At 41.3% G+C, this 23,344-nt stretch overlaps 2 protein-coding genes across 6 annotated transcripts in view; one reads left to right on the top strand and one right to left on the bottom strand.

The window, feature by feature from the left end:
- The window catches only part of ACOT13 (acyl-CoA thioesterase 13), a 32,193-nt gene extending 29,572 nt beyond the window's left edge, over positions 1-2,621 (top strand). For both annotated transcript variants that reach the window (XM_025382111.1, XM_025382112.1), the window contains exon 3: positions 2,366-2,621. In XM_025382111.1, the coding sequence (XP_025237896.1) occupies positions 2,366-2,522 (157 nt within the window). In that variant the 3' untranslated portion in view covers positions 2,523-2,621. The remainder of the gene's footprint in view (positions 1-2,365) is intronic.
- A 3,197-nt stretch (positions 2,622-5,818) lies between these two features.
- Positions 5,819-22,212, bottom strand: C4H6orf62 (chromosome 4 C6orf62 homolog). 4 transcript variants are annotated; one of them, XM_025382241.1, is made up of 6 exons: positions 21,158-22,212; positions 19,810-19,914; positions 17,422-17,598; positions 15,583-15,705; positions 9,727-9,861; positions 5,821-7,204 (listed from the first exon to the last, which is right to left on the bottom strand). In XM_025382241.1, exons 1-6 carry the CDS (start codon positions 21,197-21,199, stop codon positions 7,079-7,081), a joined length of 708 nt encoding a protein of 235 aa, XP_025238026.1. In that variant the 5' UTR covers positions 21,200-22,212; the 3' UTR covers positions 5,821-7,078. The 4 variants fall into 4 exon arrangements, with proteins under 4 accessions (XP_025238028.1, XP_025238029.1, XP_025238026.1 ...); XM_025382242.1 differs by lacking the exon at positions 21,158-22,212 and having other exon boundaries at positions 19,810-20,623; XM_025382243.1 differs by lacking the exons at positions 15,583-15,705; positions 21,158-22,212 and having other exon boundaries at positions 5,819-7,204; positions 19,810-20,623.
- Between the last annotated feature and the right edge of the window lie 1,132 nt (positions 22,213-23,344).

The raw sequence follows: 23,344 nt of genomic DNA on the forward strand, positions 1-23,344 counted from the left end.
AGAGCTGGGCGCAGGGATTTAGTTTCAAGACAACTGCTTTTTCCACCTAAGCAACAGAAAAATCTGAGAGGTTAGGTTGAGAGAGTCATTGTGATAAGGTATGAGGGTAATGGAAATAATGTAGGCTTTTGTTTGTTTGTTTGTTTTTTGAGACGGAGTCTCGCTCTGTCGCCCAGGCTGGAGTGCAGTGGCGCAATCTCGGCTCACAGCAAGCTCCGCCTCCCGGGTTCACACCATTCTCCTGCCTCAGCCTCCTAAGTAGCTGGGACTACAGGTGCCAACCACCACGCCCTGCTAATTTTTTTGTATTTTTAGTAGAGATGGGGCTTCACCGTGTTAGCCATGCTGGTCTCCATCTCCTGACCTTGTGATCTGCCCGCCTCGGCCTCCCAAAGGGCTGGGATTACAGGCGTGAGCCACCTTGCCCAGCCAATGTAGGCTTTTAAGGAATCTAAATCTTTTATCAAGTTTACTTAAGAAACATTTAGTCCTTCTTTATGGAAATAAATTGAGGGTACAATAAGCAAATCACAAGATGCAGCCAAATGCTTTTTGAAATTAAGATGTACAGAAAAGAAAGGCTCTGCTTATGTTACTGGTGTGCATATTCAGCAGTCCTTATTTCATGTGATAAGAGGTAGGACTAGTTGATGACTTGATTTTCCCTAAAAGTCTCTATTAAGAGCAGCGAGATCTTCAAACCTAGCACTGCATTTCATGATCTACTAAGGTACTTTTGCCTTTACAACCCTAAGGAATTTTCGGTAAGTCAAAGTAGTCTTGGCCTTTCAAATATGTGTTGCCAAAAACATTGGCCACCAAGAGCTGCCTAAGCTTCAAAAACTGATTCCCTTGAACAAAAACTAGCACATGGTCTTTCAAAAGTTAGAGCTATTTCAAAAGTAAATGAATAATGTTTCAGTCAATTAACACTTGATTCACTCTTTGATTTACTTGACATGGTACCAAATTTACTCCACCCCTGCACATCAAGTTCTATATTATACAGACTGAGGATGCCTGTTAGACTGTGACTTAGGTTAAAAACAAGCGAGGTTCCAAAATAACGAAAGGGGAAATTTTAGAATATTACTAACAAAATGCCAACTTCCAAATTCCCCGGACTTAATGTTTACTCATCTGTAGCACAAAAGGTTCCTTATCTTCCATGAGTTTAATGTCTGTTAGCCAAATTTCTTGACTTCTAAAACAAAACTTAGGGAAATAAACTGGGCATACTACTACTAAACATGCCATTTTTCATTTCTTTACATTAAGGTATGTGAATTCAAGAAAAGCCTGTTCTTTCCAGCAAGAAGATCCACCTTTCTTTTTTTTTTTGAGATGGAATCTTGCTCTGTTGCCCAGGCTGGAGTCCAGTGGCATGATCTCGGCTCACTGCAACCTCTGCCTCCTGGGTTCCTGCAATTCTCCTGCCTCAGCCTCAAAAGTAGCTGAGATTACAGGTGCCCACCACCATGCCTGGCTAACTTTTGTATTTTGTAACTTTTGCATTTTAGTTGTATCTCAACTAAAAATGGGGTTTCACCATGTTGGCCAGGCTGGTCTCGAACTCCTGACCTCAGGTGATCCGCCCACCTCGGCCTCCCAAAGTGCTGGGATTACAGTCATGAGCCATCGTGCCTGGCCAGATCCACCTTTCTTATACCTCCCAGCCATAAATACTGAAGCCTTATTTTGAATATGGCAAAAACACATACCCTTTTTAAAGGCTTCTTTCTAAAAAGCAGAAACATAAACTGTAAGGAAATGTTTCCCTTTAAAACATTAACATTTGTTTTAAACAATCCTCATCTCCCCAATTTTTTTTTTAAATTAGCTGGAGCCGGCTGAGTTAAAGATAACTTAACGATTACAAGTGAGTAGGATGTACATCTCTTAAAAATATAGACAATCCATCACCAAGATTGTAAGAACATCGTATCAATTCCTTATAGTTGTTATATTGTCATTTTAGAGTCAAATAAATTGTAAATATGGCTAGGACAATGTATAGACACCAAGTGATATTTCACCTAAGAAGTTAAGGAGAGTTAAATGAAAGCTGGAGGAGATCTTTCACCAGCCCCAAATAAATATGAAGTGGGAAACGTAAAGGGAAAAAAGGGGAGGCAAGAAAACCTCTTATATATTTGGGAAAAGAAACTTGTGTGGGTAAGGAATGGGTAAGATAGAACCTGCTTAGGACCAGCCATTCACATTTGATAGTACAAAAAGCTTACCAGTACTACTGTTAAACTATTTTTATGAGTAAAATAAGTTACATAGGAACACTGTTGTGAGATGCACACAACCTTCCCTTTGAAAAATTATTTGCTGTTAACTGTATTCATTTTCTTTCAAGGTACATGTCACCTGCAAAATTAGGAGAAGATATTGTGATTACAGCACATGTTCTGAAGCAAGGAAAAACACTTGCATTTGCCTCTGTGGATCTGACCAACAAGGTCACAGGAAAATTAATAGCACAAGGAAGACACACAAAACACCTGGGAAACTGAGAGAACAGCAGAATGACCTAAAGAAACCCAACAATGGGTATCAAGTATAGATTTGGCTCAAACAGTTGTCATTTTTGAAATAAACTAGCAAAACCAGAAGCAGTTAGAAATATTTTTTGAGGAAAAGGACCTGGAAACCAAGTAGGGTAAAGGTAGGGGTGTCTGATTTTTTTTTTTTTTCATTTTAAGCATCTTGTTTTTTAATCATGTGTGATAATTGGGTGAAAAATTCTTAGCTCAAAGTGTTTTGAAAACAGGTAAAGCAAAGAAATTAGCAGGGCCACCCATTCTCAGTTAAGATTAAAACTAAAGTCCCGTGTTAAGCTAAAGGAGAAACAGAAATTATTCTAATTCTGTGGGGCTGCTATAGCAAAAGTATCATAGACTGGGCAGCTTATAGGAACAACAGAAATTTTTCATGGTTCTAGAGGTTGGAAAGTCCTGGGTCAAGGCCCCAGCAGATCCTGTTAGGTGAGGGCCCGCTTCCGGGCTCACAGATGGTGCCTTCTCACTGTGTGGTGGAAGGGGCAAGTGAGCCCTCTGGGTTCTCTTTTTTTTTTTTTTTTTTTTTTTTTTTTAGAAACAAAGTCTCGCTTTGTTGCCCAGGCTGGAGTACAGCAGCACGATCTCGGCACACTGCAACCTCTGCCCCCTGGGTTCAAGTGATTCTCCTGCCTCAGCCTCCCAAGTAGCTGGGACTATAGGCGTGTGCTATCACACTGTTTAATTTTTGTAGAAACGGGGTTCGCCATGTTGGCCAGGCTGGTCTCGAACTCGCGACCTCAGGTGATCCACCCGCCTTTGCCCCCGCCAAGTGCTGGGATTACAAGTGTGAGCCATTGTGCCCAGCCTGGGTTCTCTTCCTTAAGGGCACTTATTCCAATCTTGACGGTTCTGCCCTCATGATCTAATAACTTCCCAAAGACGCCCACCTGCTAATATCATCACCTTGGGGATTGGGATTTTAACATACAAATTTAGGGGAAACACATTCAGACCATAGCAATGGCCAATCCTTAGTGAATCTTAGGTTCTTCCCAGATCTAAAATGCCAAACCACACTTGCATTTCCTTAAGATTATGAAACTTCAAAATATATGAACTACAGCCCATATTGAAAAATAAAATAGATTGAGCCATATGCCTAAAAAAGACCTCAAGAAAGTTTGAGGCAAAGCACATTAGTGATACAGGAAATGGTCCAATAGAGGGGGAAGAAAAAAAAACATGCTACTAGCTCCTTTTCTTGTACTTAGAATAAAACCATGCAGATCTCAAACCTCCAAGTTTATGGTATTGAAAAGACCAAGTTCATTTTTCAGAAGTCTCCAAGAAGTCTCTCAAGACTGTGGCACTCTTGAGAGAGTCTCACTGTCTCTCAAGCTGGAGTACAGTGATACGCTCCCAGCTTACTGTAGCCTCAAACTACATTTTGGGTCAAGACATTCTTCCACCTGTCTCCTGAGTAGCTGGAACTACAGGTGTGTGCCACCACGCCTAATTTTATTTTTGTAGAGACAAGGTCTCATGTTGCCCAGCCTGGTCTCAAACTTGTAGGCTCAAGCAATCCTCCTGCCTTGGCGCCCCTCCTCCCCCCCGCCCCACCGCAAAGTACTGAACTTACAGGTGTGAACCACTGCACCCAGCTGACTCTTCCTTGATTTCTGTGTCAGGGAGTCTTAATGAACATTTCATGATTAAAGACTAAAAAGGATGCAGCTTGAAGTAAATTTAAGTCAAGTTAACAGTTAAAGGCACATCCTTTCCCTACATCATAGGCTGATTTGTCCACCGAAAGGGAGAAGACTCCACAGTAGCAACAGTAGCAGTGAGCATACAAGGGTCCCAAATGTTTACTTGCAGTATTTCCCACTAAAAGGAACCTGGGCTCCTTGGAGAAACAGCTGACTCCAGGGCTTAAGGCGGGGACAGAAAAGTTACAGTATCTTCTGCATAAAAGCACATGCTCAAAATAATAAAGGCATGCAAATTATGATTTGGAGGGAAAAAATATGAGGCCATAGTGTTTAGGTAGATAATAAATGGCAGAAATAGAACACTTTCTTACAACAAATGCTGTAAATGGACAGAGGGGTAGATTTGGAAAATCACTATTTTGTAAGCATCATAAGACTGGTTTTAGTCTGGAAAGAATCACCAAGGGAGCTCCTGATAACGAGCAGGATATTTGCACGTTGTTTCCCAGAGATTGCTAGTAGTAAGTACCATATATAGGGCAAAACCAGGATACCTTGACCAGGTGCTCAAAAGTAACATCAATGAAGAGCAGATGGAGAGTACGCTTGGGAAGGGTGTAAGCATGAATAAACAATTCAAATGCAAAATGAGTTAACAATTTACAAGAAAAATTGCCCTGTACTCCAAAAAACATACAGGTCATGAAACACATAAAGGCTAAGGAACTGTTCCACATTAAAGACAACTGAGAACAACTAAATTCAATGATCCTGTATTCTAGGGGGATCTAAGAAAAGCTACCAAGGATACTGGGACAACAAAACAAATATGGATGATAAAGAGTATCACATTCCCTGAGTGTGGTAATTTTACTCTAGTTATATGAAATATTCTTATACTTGGAACATACGCCAAAGTACTAAGGAAGGGGTAAGGAAGCACAAGGTGTGCAACAAACTCTCAAATAGCTCAGAAAGTATGTATAAATGCATGTACAGAGAAAATGAAAAAAAGTGGCAAAATAATAAAAATGAGGGTAAAGATCACACAAGAACTTTCATATTACTCTGGCAACTTTTCTAAATTATTCCAAAATAAAAACGTAAACAATGGCTGCCAAAATGCCTAACTTGGTGAACATAAGTATAATTCAATATGGTAAATTAAGAGACAGACCCTAGAGCCAGCCAGCCTGGTTTTAAATCCTCCACTACTTATGATCTGAGCTTGAGCAAGTTACTTAACCTCTGCATCTATTTCCAGCCAAGGTTGAGAGGTTAAGACAAGAGCTTAGAAGAGTACCTGGCTGTAATAAACATTCAAAATGTTATTTCAAATAGATTCTGATGTTTAAGAGGACACATGAAAGCATTTTGAAATTTAAGAATGGCATTTTCCCATTAAGCAAGGCATAAGGCCAGGTTGCTAACTTTTGAAAGCTGACAGTATGTTCTTGATTCCTATTCTTGAAGTTACACACTCAATTGCCAGGTATTTTTCTTCTGCATTTGCTGTTTAGCCACAGACTGTGAAATGAAATAATTCCCTAAGGTGACCAGTAGCATCAGTGAAATGGAAAAAAAAAGTTAACACTTCAAACTTTCTGTATTCACCTGAATAGTCAGGGAACTTTCACCTATTTTATTTAGGTTTTCTTGTTTGTTTTTTTGTTTTTCCAAATTCCAACCAGAAGCTAAATACAATTGGAAACTGGTAAGCACTAGTTTTACTCCAAAGGAGTAGGATCATTCAGATTTACTCCAATAAAAGTATGCAACCCTTAAGCAAAGCTCTTCTTCATTTAAAGGAAAAAAAAAAAAAAAAAAAAAACACCTATACAGTAGTCTTTCCTTATGTTCATTGCACAAAATGAGTTCTGCTTTTAGAACTTTGATACTCAATGGTTAATTTTACAATTTAAGATTCCAACTTTATCACCTTTTTCCACTCCAAAACACCCTTTAGTTTTTCTTTAGGATGGTGTAGAAACCAGCATTTCTGCAACAATTCACTGGAATTTTTTTCTTTGTAATAAAAATCTCTTCTCTGTAAAACCAAAAAACAAAACAAAACAAAGTCCTCTACCTATCATAGTTTCTGCAGCTATGAATGTATTTCTCAGTTTTATAGCTGCTTTATAGCTACTTCAGACTCCAGATCTGCTTTAATGAGTATAACTGCATCCACACGCAGCAGAATACTCCTACAATAGCAACTTGGGGAAAGAGATCTGGAAAAAAAAAATACATGAGTACCAGGAAACAAACATGGCCCAGTAAAATATGAGGCAAGAATGCCTACAATGAGATGCGTTTTTCATTTAAGATTTCTTTCCCATGGTTGTATTTTCTTTTTTAAACAACCAGTTCTGGTCATTAGAATGAATCTGACAGTGCTCTGGAACGACTGTGATTATAGCAAAGCTATTGTTTTTAAAAATGTTATTTATACCTGTTACATTCACTTCTCACCCTCTAAATACTGATGACAGATGTAAAAGAGGCAAATACCAGCACAAATGGGAAGACCATAAAAATGAGTATCACCTTGTGCTTTCAGATACATTTAAGCATTTCAGTGTACAATAGTCCTTTCATTTCACATTTTTAGTAAGATACTGATGCAGTGCAGCAAATATGCAAAGCATCTTCTTTCACACAGTCTGTGCACGACATCTAATTTTTAAGTTCTGAGATAAAAATGATTTAAAAAAATCCAGAATGAACGAGTTTCAAAATGCATAGTGTTCTGTGCATGAGTCCATTTTCTTTAAACTCTGAAAGAATAAAGTGGTAAGAAAACAAGAAAAAAAATTGCTGCTGCATTCTCTGATCTTCTCCATTTTGCTGGTCAGTACTCTACTCTGGCATATAAGGACGGAGGTGATCCTCTATGGTGCCAACTGCCCAGTGGGTGAGCTGTTCCTGTGGCAGGTAGAGGCAGATGCTGCATAACTTGAAGATTGTAGCTTTGTTTTTTGGAGTCTGGAAGGGGAAACATTTTAATACTTTTTAAAAATAAAACTTTAGCAGAACTGTCACATGAAGTCAACTTCCCACAATTAAGCATCTTAACATACAGAGTAAGGGACAAATTACAGTCCCTATCCATATTCTAGACAGACAAAATCTTGCCATATAAGATGCAAAAAAAATTTATGCAGAATTAAAAGATAAAAAGTTGGGGAAGTAAACCAGAGACTACTTGCTAGAAGAAATTAAAGCTAAAAGCATTTCATGAGTTTGAAGTCATTTTTACATAGAGGAAGACAAAGCAGATGTGGTAAGAATAGAAGCTAGTGAGAGGATGAAGGAATAGGTAAAAATTTAAGGCTGGGTGTGGTGGTGGTACTCTCAGCACTTTGGGAGGCTGAGTCAGGAGGATTGCTTGAGCCCAGGAGTTCAAGACCATTCTGGGCACCATGAGGAAAACCCACCTCTACAAAAAATACAAAAATTAGCTGGATGTGGTGGCACATGCCTGTAGTCCAGCCACTCGGGAAGCTGAGGTGGATCACCTGTACCCAGGAGGTCAAGGGTATGGTGAGCCATGATCATGCCAGTGTACTCCAGCCTGGTGACAGAGTGAGACCCTGTCTCAAAAAATAAAAGAAAGATTTAAGCATATCCTGGGGTAAGGGACTAGAAGAAAGCCAAACTATTACCAGTTAAATCAAAAACCCTTATTTTTAAGACGTAGTTACCATTTGAACATCCAACTTAACTACAAAGTTCATCTTTTGTTCACTATCTAGCACCTCTAAAAGGCAAAATAAAGACTGACTTTGAAGATGTCTAAAGTAGTCTACAAATGTAAATGAACCTATACATATGTACATATACTTTACTTGTATTAATTTTAAATGTAACAACCTTAGGTTAAATTTAACAACCTTAGGATTATCATTTGTTCAATTTCACAGAAGCAAAATGCTCACTCACAACAGTTACCTGTCCAAGATCACACAGCCAGCAAGTGGCTGCATCTAAAAACTAAACTGCAATACTTCGATTGCTGCTTAAAAGGGAAGTGGTTATTTGTTGTTGGCAGTGTTTTTTTTTCTTTTTTTTTGAGATGGGGTCTCACTGTGTTACTCAGGCAGGAGTGTGTTGGTGCCATCATGGCTCGCTGCAACTCTTAAAATCCTGGGCTCAAGCGATTCTCCCCACCTCAGCCTCCAGAGTAACTAGGACCACAAAGGCGTGCCACAATGTCTGGCTAATTTCTTTGATTTTTTGTAGAGATGAGGTCTCACTCTGTTGCCCAGGCTGGTCTTGAACTCTTGGACTCAAGCAATCCTCCCCCATCGGCCTCCCAAAATGCTAGGATTACAAGAGACACTGTACCCAAATGGAAGTGCTTATTTGAAATAAATGTGGATCTTTTAAATAAATGTCACTCATCCTTTTAGATTTAAAAAGTCGGCTGGGCACAGTGGCTCAAGCCTGTAATCCCAGCACTTTGGGAGGCCAAGGCAGGCAGATCACAAGTTCAGGAGAACGAGACCATCCTGGCTAACACGGTAAAACCCCGTCTCTACTAAAAATACAAAAAAATAAAATAAAAATTAGCCAGGCGTGGTGGCATGCGCCCGTAGTCCCAGTTACTCGGGAGGCTGAGGCAGGAGAATGGTGTGAACCCGGGAGGTGGAGCTTGCAGTGAACTGAGATCCCACCACTGCACTCCAGCCTGGGCGACAGACTCCCTCTCAAAATAAACAAACAAAAAAGAGGGCCAGGTCAGTGCTTCTGGAAACACAATGTGTTTCAAATCACCTGAGGGTTCTGTTTAAAGTGCGGATTCTGATTCGTAGAGTCTGAGAGTCTATATTTTTAACAAGTTCTCAAGTGATATTTATCCGTTGCCCACACATCTGGTAGAAATGCTTTAGGGCAACAGTTCCCATTACTGTTCACTAGAATCGTGACTTTTAAAAGCTTCGAAGGAGGTGGGTTTTTTCCCTTTTGTTTAAAAAAAAAAAAAAAAAAAAAAAAAGCTTGCCAGGTTGCTGTAAAGTGCAGCAAAATTTGGGAACCATTGTTCTACGGTGAGGTCTAGGAAATACTGTTTTAAAAATTCATTTTTTTTGAGACAGGATCTCGTTCTGTCACTCAAGCTGGAGTGTAGTGGCAAGATCTCACTGTAGCCTCCTAAGCTCAAGCAGTCCTCCCCCTTCAGCCTCCCCAGCAGCTGGGACTACAGGCACATGCCACCATGCCTGGCTAGTTTTTATATTTTCTGTAGAGATGAAGTTTCGTCATGTTGCCCAGGCTGCTCTGGAATTCCTGAGCTCAAGCAATATACCCGCCTCGGCTTTCCAAAGTGCTGGGATTACAGGCGTGAGCCACCATGCCCAGCCTATTTTTTTTTTTTTTTTTTTTTTTTAAGTAACTTCAAAAATAATGCAGTGTTTGGGGGACAAAACAAGTAACTTGTATAAAAAACATTTACTAACCAATAAGCTTTTTGAATGAGCCTGTAAGTGGTTTTCAAAAAACCTGCTTACCTGCAAGTGCTGTCTGTCAATGAAGAGAAACACTGACTGGTTAGGATTGTTGACAACGATTCCAGTCTTGTCCTTGCGGCTCAGTACATGCAGAAACTGTTTTTCATAGTCACCGTGATGAAACTCAAATTTGGCCTAAATACAAAATACAACATTTGTATTTAACTTCAAACAAGTTATACTACCTGAAACATCTGCATCTATATGCATATAGCTGTGCTGTCCAATAAAACAGCCAACAGTCAAACGTTATTTCTTCCTCTTTAAAAAACAAATTATGGCAAACCCACAGCTAGTATCACAGGCAAAAATTTAGATTAAAAGATATTTACAATTCCATTCTTCAGTAACACTAGCCACATTTCAAATGCTCGATGGTCACATGACTACTGGCCACCATTAAGAACAATCTCTTGACATACAGAACATTTCCTTAATTGTAGAGAATTCCATTGGACAGTACACTCCACGGCGACAGCTGATCGGGAAATTCTCTGCATCAAAATGACTAAATCCTAGTACTCCATGATCATAAAATTGTATTTTCAAACCTACTCAGTCCAAGACTCCCACCATAGTACTTTAAGCCTCAAGGACATCTCTTTTGATTAGGAGGCACATTGTTAATTGCTGTTTCTAAGAAAAAAATAAATAAATGTTTATTCTAACCCTAGCTGCACAACTCACTAGTTACGTGACCTTACGCAGATCCCTTAACTTACCTAAACTTCAGCTTCCTCATCTATAAAATAAAGCCGTAACCCATTTCACAGGACAGTTAAGAGGATTAAATGAAATGTAAAGCCCACAACTGAAATATAGTTCTGCTCCTCACAGATAGGCTATGTTTTTATGTGATTTTTTCCCACAGCTAGCCTTGGGTTGTTTTCAAAAATTTTTGAAGTTATGAAAGACTGTCATCAATTAAGTCAGAACACGCCCTTCAATCTTTTAACATGAGGAAGATCAACTCCATCCTCCCACAAAATATCTGTTGGGCATGGGGAGACACCAAATGCTAAGACATGACCAGGCTTGATGAAAAATTCAAGAAACCTAGACTTAACAATATGATATTTAGATAATACTGAGTTGTACAAATAATCGTTAGTCCATTTGGTTCAAACAAATTTTATTGCCCTGTTACGTCTAAAACAGTAGGAAATAAGACCATTGAAAAACCAAGTTCCTGCTATGCAGGATTTTATACCTAGGAGCTTTTCTTATAAACCATAACATAAACTATGATATAGCGTCACAATACACTACATGTAACATGACACCGAACTGTACTTCCATACAATTCAAATACTAAATTATTCGTATGATCATAACCATATCAAAAGCATGCTATTAGCTACTAAAAAATAGGAATAAGGTTACTTCAGCCTTAACGGGCTTATTACACTGCTGAAGAGGACAAGTACATCCAAATATAAAATCCAACTTGCTTCAATTGCTTTCCCAGAATAAGATGTGATTATTTGTAAAACTCCAATTTTTCCCCCCTTTTTTTTTGAGATGGAGTTTCGCTCTTGTTGCCCAGGCCGGAGTGCAATGGCGCAACCTTGGCTCACTGCAACCTCCGCCTCCTGGGTTCAAGCGATTCTCCTGCCTCAGCCTCCCGAGTAGCTGGGATACAGGCATGCACCACCACGCCCAGCTAATTTTGTATTCTTAGTAGACACAGGACTTCTTCATGTTGGTCAGGATGGTCTAAAACTCCTGACCTCAGGTGATCCGCCCTACTCAGCCTCCCAAAGTGTTGGGATTACAGGAATGAGCCACCGCGCCCGGCCCAAATTCGGTTCTTATCATCAAACTGCTATAGGAGAAAAAAATAAGTAACAGTAAGTAACACGGGAACATTATGATTTTGGATTGCACCTTTGAAGATTAAGAGAATTTCCCCAGGACAAGTAGCAATGGTAAGTAATCTGATAAATGCTGACTGGGCATGGTGGCCCAAACCTATAATCCCAGCACTTTGGGAGGCCAAAGCGGGAGGATCACTAGAGGCCAGGAGTTTGAGACCAGTCTGGGCAACACAGTGAGATCCTATCTCTACAAAAATAATTAGCTGGGCATGGTGGTGCACACCTGTGGTCCCAGCTACTCATGAGGTTGAGGTGGAAGGATCACTTGGGCCTAGGAGGTCAAGGCTGCAGTGAGCCATGACTGTGTCACTGCACTCCAGCCTGGATGACAGAGTGAGACCCCATTCTCACCATCTAAAAACAAAACAAAACAAAAAAGCCATGCCAGGAAACAGAACCAACACAAAAACAAATGTGTTAAAAACTGAAATACTATTCAAGTAACAAAGCTGCAATATGGGAAGTAACCAAGGTGGGTGCAAGAACAGTAATCACACTGAAAGGAGGTTTGAGTGAGACTGAAAAAGGCCTTCCTTATGTTTCTATAGCATTTCAATTCTATCATATTGAATATCCACTTATGTGAAAAGAAATGGTGTACACACACAAACACATACACTACTTCTCATAAGCAGCATGAAAGAAGTAATTCCCACAGAAGTAACGAAATATTCTAACAGTCGGGGGAGGAGCTAACCTCGGTAGTAGCATTAATAATGAAAAGAAGAGATATATTTCAGTAGTACCTCCTGGCACTTCATAGTACACTGAAGAACTCACTATTTAAAAACAATCCTTATTCTGGTTCCGATTATATCCTCACTGCCCAAATTTTCAGATTTTAAAGTGCTTCAAAAGGCCAGGCACCGTGACTCATATCTGTAATCTCAGCACTTTGGGAGGCTGAGGCAAGAGGATCACTTGAACCCAGGAGTTCAAGACCAGTCTGGGCAACAAAGCGACACCCCATCTCTACAAAAAATTAATTAAATTTTAAAAAATAAGTAAAGTGCTTTAAGAGTCCAAAAAAAAAAAAAAAAAAGAGGCCTGTGAGTTAAAATTTACCATTCCTTTTCTCATTTTCTTTGAGAAAGAACTAAGTGAGTTGTATTTAAGGCCCCTCATACAGGATATTCATACATTTCAAATTACTTCAGAAAAGCAAATTAGTTCTTACAATATTAACCTACTTACTGCAGTTGAATTCTAAAGTTATTACCTACATCATACTGCTTACATTCAGTCTAGAATTTTAAGATTCTATAATTAACAGAGATAACTTTTCACAGTACAGGGTAGTGAGTTAAAAGCATAGTCAGTCCAGGCTTTTATCCTATTTAACTGCCTTGGGCCTTATTTACCTAATTTCTGTCTCAGTTTCCTCCTATCTACCACCCAGTTATTTTAAGGACTGAGATTAAATATATATAAAGTAAGAGAAAGTCTAAGGCCGGGTGTGGTGGCTCATGCCTGTATTCCTACCACTTTGGGAGGCCAAGCCAGGCAGATCACTTGAGGTCAAGAGTACGAGACCAGCCTGGCCAACATGGCAAAACCCTGTCTCAAAAAAAAAAAAAAAGTACAATTATTAGCTGCGCGCCTGTAATCCCAGCTACTCAGGAGGCTGAGGCACAAGAATGGCTCAAACCTGCGAGGCAGAAGTTGCAGTGAGCCAAGATTACGCCACCACACTCCAGCTTGGGCAACAGAGCAAAACCCTGTCTCAAAAAAAGGACAGGCAAAAAGGAAAAAGCTGGCTCACACCTGTAATCCCAGCATTTTGGGAGGCCGAGGCGGGCGAATCACGAGGTCAAGAGATCCAAACCATCCTGGCCAACGTGGTGAACACCCGTCTTTACTAAATGTACAAAAATTAGCTGGGTGTGATGGCGTGTCCCTGTAGACCCAGGGAGGTTGAGGCAGAAGAAATCACTTGAACCCAGGAGGCAGAGGTTGCAGGGAGGCGGAGGTTGCAGTGAGCCAAGATCACGCTACTGCACTCCAATCTGGCAACAGAGTGGGACTCCATCTCAAGAGAAAAAGAAAAAAAAAAAAAAAAAGCAGAAGCCTAGTACAGTCAACTCTCAATAAACATCAGCCATGACTTCAAAGAGTACTTGACACAAAACTAAAGTTAACTATTTCGAATAAGGTCCCAGTGGGAAAGGCGGGGTATCAGAAATTTGAAAACATACTGTAATACGCAGACCTACATTTTTCCAATGGAAAATCCTTAACTAAAAAACCAAATCTTAACACCACCTCCAGAAAGTAGATAGAGTTATCAGCCCTGTTCTGAGAACTTTAAATATGCCTTTTCTATTCCTGTTTTCATGCCTTTTATATTCATTTTCTCCAGTATTCTTGTCAGATATCATCCATTAAATGACAGAAATACAGATGCTCCACAACTTGTGATGTTACATCCTGATAAACCCAGTGTAAGTTACACGTATTTTAAATCAAAAAGTGACTTTTTAACTTAAAACAATTCCAATTTACAACGAGTTTACCTGGATGTAGTCCCATCATAAATCAAGGAGCACAATGAATTGATATGGCTTTCACATCATGGTAAAGTTGAAAAATCTTAAGTTGAACCATTGGAAGTCAGGGGAATCTGTATACAGTGCTTTCACATGTGTAACCAAAGGATTATCTTTAGAACTCAGCTGAATTAATTTTAACACATTAAAAATGATTATTAGAGCTTATGTGTAGCAACATTACCATGGGGGCGGGAGAGTATATCAACTTATACAGTCTGTGAAAAATATAAGCACCACAAAGATACTTCAGGGTAATAAGCAGAAGCAAGGCCGGGCGCGGTGGCTCAAGCCTGTAATCCCAGCACTTTGGGAGGCCGAGACGGGCGGATCACGAGGTCAGGAGATCGAGACCATCCTGGTGAACACAGTGAAACCCCCTCTCTACTAAAACTACAAAAAACAAGCCGGGCGAGGTGGCAGGCGCCTGTAGTCCCAGCTACTCGGGAGGCTGAGGCAGGAGAATGGCGGGAACCCGGGAGGCGGAGCTTGCAGTGAGCTGAGATCCGGCCACTGCACTCCAGCCTGGGCGACAGAGCAAGACTCCGTCTCAAAAAAAAAAAAAAAAAAAAAAAATAAGCAGAAGCAAAAGTTTTAAATTACAAATAATCCTCACAATTAGCTTAAAATAAAGCCTTCTAATATTTGATTTAGTATCTTAAAATGAGTCCTTAATGTCATCATTTTTCTGCTTATAAAAGTATACTTAAGAAAATTGTGGCAATATATGCCATAAGTTATAAAGGAAACATATATGTAAACACATATAATAAAAAAGGAAAGTTAGCTACACCTGACCTACAACCAAGCACAACTAACACTTTGGTGGACCTCCATCTTCTATGCACGCAAATATACTATAAATAAAACTAGGTTCAACATGAGTAAATGCCCTTAACACTAGAGGGGGGTTTCACTTGAGGAATGTCCGGTATACCATGACAAACAGTCAAAAGTCAGCAAGATTTTAAGGTTAAGAATGACTACTAAATTTACTTCTTTCCTCTATAATTTTATATACAAATCAACTTCTAGAAAATGATTTCTTCACACATTTCAGATCACACTCCTTTGGGAAGCAGCAGAGTTAAATATACTGTTTTAGAAGGATGTGTGGTGAAGGCTACAAGAGTTACAGATCTCAGAAGCTCATGTGTGGGCCCCTCTATAAGTCAATAAATGTCCACTTCAAAAGATTTTCTCTAGCCATAACTTCAAAGCCACACTGGGCAGGTGGGACCACCACAATGTCAAGAGATTCTATAATCCAAATGCTTTCTTCTCTTGCATCACAATACTCTAAATAGGGGGGACTCGTGAAATAAAACTATCAGAAACCATATTCCCAAAGAATTTATCAAGTTAGACCCTATTATATTCTAGTAGTTTTCACATACTGAAATACTCATCACACTTATTTTAGACCAAAATACCTGAACAGGCCTAAAAGGCTCATCAGATTCCTTCCACCTAGAAAACAGGAGACAGACAATTTTTTCAATATCATTCCGAGGCCAAAGAATGAAATCCATCTCCTGAGTACAGCCAATTACATCCTATAAAATGAGGAGGAAAAAAAGAGTTTACTTTTAAAGAAACAGCTACATCAAGCAATGTCACAAATTATAGGGTTTCCCTACAAAAACATTTTATAAGTACAAAAGACCTACCATATATCATTTTATATCTTAGGAAGTAAACATAATAGTTTATAATCTGAATAGCTCATGATGTAATTTTTTATTTTTGGAGAGGGTCCCTCTCTGTGGCCCAGGCTGGAGTGCAATGGCGCAATCTCTGCTTACTGCAACTTCCGCCTACCAGGTTCAACTGATTCTCGTGACTTAGCCTCCCAAATGGCCGGGATTACAAGTGTGTGCCACCATGCCCAGCTAATATTTTTTGTATTTTTAACACAGACGGGGTTTCACCACATCGGCCAGGCTGGTCTCGAACTCCTGACCTCAGGTGATCCACCCACTTGGGCCTCCCAAAGTGTTGGGATTACAGGCGTTAAGTCACTGCGCCCGGCCCTAATTTTTTTATCTTGCAGAGAGTCACATACACTCAGTCCAATGCTCCTAACACCAAGACCTAGATTAATCAGTGCATAGAGAAAACTCCAACAAAATCTCTGATATCTGTTGTGTTGTCAGACCCTGAAACTTTATTTCCACCTTTAAAAATCAGAATCTATTTAACAAAGATGTCTTAGAACTCCTAATATGAATCACTATCCTATTATAGTTGAAATGCTATTTTTATGTTGATAGGAAACTACTTTTCTCCATTCCTGACTTCTGCTTCATTACTATAGCCAGCGTATTAATTTTTGAAGGTCCACAAATCTCTTCCAGACCAGTACGTGGTTATCACCAGCATTCTCCCCAAGTAACTGTGGGGATATCTTGGTTCAGGTATGCCCAGATTAACTTTTAATATGTTGCAGAAGTTTACAAAGCTGGAAACACCTCCTTATATTCATATTCCTCCCACAAAAGGAAATACAATAAACGGAGATATAAGACATGTATCCACAATAATAATACACACGATTATGAGCCTAATACAACAAAGCTTCCCATGTTTTACTCAAGGTCAAATTTTAAAAAACAAACGTACTTTAAAAATTTTAAAACTTTATGTATAACACTTAAATGATTAAAAATAGTTGGCTACTGGCTGGGTGCAGTGGCTCACACCTGTAATCTCAGCACTTTGGGAGGTCAAGGCAGGAGGATGACTTGAGGTCAGGAGTTCCAGACCAGCCTAGCCAACACGGCAAAACCCCGTCTCTACTAAAAATACAAAAAATTAGCCGAGCATGGTGGCACACAACTGTAGTCCCTACTCCCAGCCACTCAGGAGGCTAAGGCAGAGGCATCATTTGAATACGCGGGGGCAGAGGCTGCCATGAGCCAAGATCACGCCACTGCACTCCAGCCTCAGCAAAAGAGCAAAACTTTGTCTCAAAAAAAAAAAAAAAAAAAAAAAAGTCCGCGATCAACAACACCTAACACGGATTAAAGAAATTCCTTTATATACTTTATCCACATAAGAATGGTCTGGGGTAAAAAAATGTCTTTTTCTAATCCTACAAACATAGTGCTTTAAAGTCACGATCCCAGTTATCAACATGGCACAAAGACAAATTTACCCTTAGAGACTGGTCACTATCATAACTACCCACTTTAAGGGGGGATTGGGGGGGTGGGAAACGCAAGGTTAATCCACAGAAACTTTATCAAGTCAAGACTTAAGGCAGAACTTACCCTTCTCATAGACTGATATCGAGGAGCATGGAGCTGTACCACATCCTTCTGTAAAAGCTCTAGGGAACTTTCCAAGGAATAGCTGGAATCTCGCACACCTTTCAGGATATTTTCTTCATAATTATTTGTCATGACTGGTATAACCTCAGACACTTCAAAAAGTGCTGACTTTTTCTTCTAAAAGAAAAGAAAATGGTGTATTAACCCACAGGGAGCACAGCCTTTTAACACTCAGTTCATATTACAATGTCATGTAACATTAACTCCACAAAATTCTTAACTGTCTGAAATAACTTATATACTGAAAACACATGTTCAGATAGGTAATTTGTTCTGTTCCTCTCCTACCCTCCCCCTCCAACCATACATGTACAAGCTATCATTTGAATGTTTAATGCTTGAGTTTTATAGCACAATGGTATCCATAGCATTATTCTGGACACTATTTCTTAAAATTAAAAATCTCACCAGTTTTAAAACAACGCTATTCAGACAAATGAATTGTTTCATTCCTATGGGTGGGGTTTTTTTTTTTTTTTCTGAGATGGAGTCTCGCTGTGCTGCCCAGGCTAGAGTGCAGTGGCACGATCTTGGCTCACTGCAACCTCTGCCTCCTGGGTTCGAGGGACTCTCCTGCCTCAGCCTCCTGAGTAGCTGGGATTACAGGCCTGCGGCACCACATCTGGCAAATTTTTGTATTTTCAGTAGAGATGGGGTTTCACCATGTTGGTCAAACTGGCCTTGGACTCCTGACCTCAAGTGATCCGCCTGCCTCAGCCTCCCAAAGTGCTGGGATTACAGGCGTGAGCCACCGCACCCAGCCAAAACCATCAATATTTGAAAGACTAAAAAAAAGCACACCAAGTTATCTTTTAACACTAGTCGAGACTAAGTTCGCATCACAAAACTACTTTTTGAAATTCTATACTATTAAGTATATATCATGAATTATTCAGGGCAACTGCATGGACACTGTCCATTCACAGAATAAAACCAGATTATCATTGGTGTTAAAGAATTAGATGGTGCAATCTGGGGCAATGTATAGATTAAATACAAAGATCTGGTCTCATCACTTATTATCTTGGATTAATCAAGATCCAAGATATGCTCCAATCATTCCAAGATATGCTCTTGGAAGAGCATACATTATATCATCTTCAACTAAAATCCAATCTCATCAATTCTGAGTCAGCTTGTCAACAAAACAAAAGTGGAGATATAAGTCCTTGATACCACCCAATCTTGGGACAGTCACTTCAAAAATTACTTTAAAATCACTTCACAACACTATACTTCAGCAGCTAAGAATGTTCTTAAATACAAATAACCTTTTAGGAGTTAAGAGTTGGGGCTATGCATGGCAGCTCCTGCCTGTAATCCCAGCACTTTAGAACACCACAACAGGAGGATCACTTTAGCCCAGGAGTTCAAGACTAGCCTGGGCAACACAGTGAGGCCTGTCTCAGCAACAAAAATAAGTAAATAAAAGAGTTAAACAGTAGGGGAAAACCTGGGAAACTTTCAGATACTAAATAGATACCACACTAAGACTGTATTTCTGATATGAAATTAGCTAACAATTTAAGCACCAAAATTCAAGCAGCACTTCCTTATATTCATAACCTCATCTCCGGTGAAATAAGCCTTGTTGATAATTTAAGAAAATGTTCACTTTAAGTTGCAAAAATTACTGCTTTTATCATCCCATCCTTGACTACTCACAACTCACTGTTTGCTATTTAACTGTGGAACTAATTCGGATTAAGACCTCTACCTCCCCTAAAAATGAAACTTCTTCTAGGTCATTTTGAATTTTTAAAAACTGTACTTCTATACGAGGCAAAATGAACTCTAAGTAAAAAAGAAAATCACACTTCTAAACACAAATTAACCATTTCAGTATTTAATTGCTCCTAAAAGTTAAGGTGCACTCTACTTCATTAAATGTATGAGAAAAAGTTACCTACATTACGGAGTTTAAGAAACAGACTAACTTTAGCATATAAACAGTCTAATTATAATTTAACATTTCAAGCATCTTATTTATACTCTACATTAGATAATCTTTAAATTCCGTCCTAAGGTTTCCTATGTTAACTCCACATAAAATTTTATAATGTTGCCCACCCCATGTCAACTCAGTGTATACTACTATTAAGCTTCACACTCAAATTTATTTCCAAACCAAGAAATGCTCAAGGATCTTTTCGTATGCTGCAACTGCTCAATTCACAGAATCACCCCTAAGGGTGAAAAACAGAGCATACAAAGCAGACTTTTTTCAACCACTCTTTAACCTAATATTCATAATAATTTAAGAGTAACAAATAATACACACTTACAAAAATCACTTGTGCTAATTCACCATTAAGAACTTTAAATTACCTTCTCCTTGAATACAAACGCAATATACATCTTGAAGTCAAACTGGTCAGCTAGAGATTCTTTTTTCTTTCTAAGCTGAGCACGTAGTCTGTTCAGAGCTTGTTTCTTCCGGGAGTTTGGGTCCCCCATTTTGAAATACAGGTGGTACTAAAGCCTTTGGAAATTGTCACTAAACTATGGGCACTTTTTCTTAAGACTCAAGTACAACAGAAACAAGTCATTTTTTTTCCTGCTAATATGATTGAATAGCAAAAATCACGACTGTAACCCAAAAACTGCACCTTCTGGCAATATTAGCAGACTGTCATATTACAGGGTCAAGAAACAAAAGCTGCTGTCCAGTCATGTTTGGACAATAACGTTTGGGGTCAGACGGGAAAAAGGGAGGGAAGAAAGGAAAGAAAGAGGAGAAAATACTTCAACTAACTTTCTGGAAAACACATTTGGCTTAACTGCCAAAATAAAGGCTTTGCGGAGAAATGAAAAGCCTATAATCAGGATTTAGGTGTGCAATAAAACACAGCTGACACCAGACCAATCCCTAAAATCCATCCGGATTTTCCCCTCTTTTTAGAAAAGGGATTAAGAAAAGGAACAGGGAGGGGGGGGGGAAGTGTGATCCTTGCTTTCCAAAAAGAACAACAAACAAAAAGAAAACTCACCAAAACCAAAACAAAAACCAAAACAAAACACCAAAAACAGGGTAGGTGAATGAAACTGAAATATCCAATTAGATTTTACCCAGCCAGCTCCATGGCTGTAGTACCTAATTCTTAGTTATTTCAGATTTCACTATTGCTATGTATTGTCAGTGCTTGTTATTGATTACACTTGGTGGTGAGCGTAGAGAAAAGTGCAAAATCAGTAGAGAAGGAAAGGGAGAGGTACAGGGTTTCCCTGCAATCAACTACAGTGTATACCGGGGGCGGGCAGCTGTTGCCCAAAGGAGCCATGAGAAAAAACAGCGGAGTCATTACCAACTTCCCCATCACCCACATTTTCACCCTCTGGCGGCTGCTAACGCTGCTGCCAAGGAGAATCATGATGGCAAAAGGAAAAGGGGTATATAATACGGTATTAATTATTCCGGCTCTGTGGTTAGACCTGATTAATGCCCGGGTTCCCAACACCCCCAGCCTGCAACTAGTCCTACATTCCCCAAGGGAGACTTCCCTGTGGATTTGCCCCCGTTCAAGATGGTGGGGAGTGCGATTTATCTTCTTGTGAGCATTGCCGAGGCAAAGGTGGCGGGTTCTTCTCCCAAATCCCAGGCGGTGCCCAGAGACCACCTGCCTTCCACCCCTCCAGGTCCCACCCCCACCCCTTGCCTTCAGCGGCAGCGACTCACTCGCACCACGGGAGACACAGGATCACTCAGGTTTTCACTCATTTCATCGTGGAAACAATTCCCGCCCGGGTGGAGTAGGCGGGAGAGGGTAAATGGGAAGGTTCAGTGGGGAAAAAAAGAAAATAATTGTGTTAATATTACTTCTAAAGTAAGCCCACCCACCCTCCCCCCAAAAAATTAAGTTCCCGGATTAGCTCTCTCTCGTTGAACAGACCATGTTTCCAGAGTTTGGATGTTTAGGGTGGGGTCGTTAGTTTGTTTCCCGAGGGGCAGGGGGTGGAACTGAGGCAGTAAGGGCGGGATGGGTGACAGGGAAATCCCCTCCCTGTCCCCGCGAAGCCCGGGACTCACGGACCGACTCTCGGGCGGGGTTTGGGCCCTCTAGCCGCAGCCTGCGGGCGGAGCGGTGGCGGCGGCGGAAGAGGCGGCGGCGGCGGGGGCGCTGCTCGTAGCACGGGCAGGAGCCATGTCAAGAGAAAACCACCAGCCAACTGAGCCCCTCCATCCCCGCTGCAGTGCGCACTGTGACTGGACCGCCCGCGCTGCTGCCGCCGCTCAGCCCCCACCTGGGACCCATAGTCTGGCTCGGCGCCCTGGGCGGCGACGGAGGGGAAGGACGCGGAGACAGCGGCGACAGGGAGAGAAAAAGAAAAAGAGGAAAAACGAAAAGAAAGATGGGGAGTTGGATCGGTACTGGCGGAGGAGGGGGAAGGGAAAGGAAGCCCTGCGCTAAGGGTCAGCGAAGTAACCCCCCAAAATAAAGTTATTTCAGTTCAAGCATCTGCTCTTGAGTCTTTCTTCCCCCTACAGTCGGATTCCGGCTCTCAGAAAAAGTCGAGGAGACCCGGAGGGGGGAAAAGCCGAAGCTGTTGGTGAGCGTCCGCGGCGGTATTGCCTCGTTCCCCCCCCCACCGGTGGCTGCAGAAGCGGCGACGGCCTCGGGCGCCTCCCGGGTCCGGGGCAGAGTCGCGTTTGAGAAAGAACCGAGAACAAACAACTTAAAATGGCAGCGAGGCCGCTGCGTCACCCGCCTCTCACCGGCACCGCCCCGGTGTGACTGCGACTGCGCGTCCTCTGGGACCCCACCATTTGCACAGAATCAAAGGGGGAGAAAGGATTGGAGGTAGGAAAGTTTGCAAGGTTATCGAAAAACAGGAAAACAGATCAAGAGGACAGAATAGCAGTAGGTCTTTTAAAAGTTGAGTCTTTGAATTTAACCTTTCCATTTCAGTAATCTCGCCTCAAAAGGGAGTTTGAGTGTTGAGACGCCTCTCTCCTCCAGTATGGAGTGTCCAAGGGGCGTGGAAAGGGTCTCCCCGCCACTCCTCCGCCCCCCTTCTTCAGGAAGTCCCGGTCTCCTGAGTTGGCTCTTCGCCCCGCCCCGATGACATCATAAAAGCACGCCCTCTACCAGCCTCAACAAAACACCCGGATGGAGTCGCACTTCCCGAGTCTCGTCAGCCTCTCAGAGTCAGGCTGGGCGCGGGACAGAGCCGAACCAGCGACCTGGGCGGGCCAAAACTGGGGAAGTGGGCGGAGAGTGGGCGAGCGTAGGGGCGGAGCAAAGAAGGAAAAGGAGAGTGTGTGTTGGAAGATTGGAAGATTCTTATTTCGATTCTTATAATTGTTAGTTCTTCTTGGGGTCGCTCCCGCGGTATCCTGCGGCAGCAAACCCAGAACTCATTTCGACACCTGTAATTTAAACGGCGTGCTGGAGCAGATGTCTCATGTTAGTGCCACTTGCCTCTCTCCGCACCCCGCCACGTGCGCAGGCAGGGAGGGCGGTCCTCAAGCTTCGAACAAGGTCAAAGACCTAGTTCAGACGTTGCTGCTGTGGCTTAGGGGAGGAGCAGTCCAGTCCGACTCGTGGATTTTTACCCACTGCTGTCAGAACACACTTTCTGTTAGGATCCCCCAGGACCTCAGACCTACAGCCTGCCCCTTAGGTGGTTCACTGTCTTCAACGAAACGTTTGCCGCCGAATCGCACGTCCTTGGCCCAAAGAGTCCATTTTTCAAAGCTCCAATGTGCTCATTAAAACACAGTTATGCCGGCCGGGCGCGGTGGCTCAAGCCTGTAATCCCAGCACTTTGGGAGGCCGAGACGGGCGGATCACGAGGTCAGGAGATCGAGACCATCCTGGCTAACACGGTGAAAGCCCGTCTCTACTAAAAAAAAAAATACAAA

Source organism: Theropithecus gelada, chromosome 4 (genome assembly GCF_003255815.1).
Source record: "Theropithecus gelada isolate Dixy chromosome 4, Tgel_1.0, whole genome shotgun sequence".
Classification (NCBI taxonomy): Eukaryota; Metazoa; Chordata; class Mammalia; order Primates; family Cercopithecidae; genus Theropithecus; species Theropithecus gelada.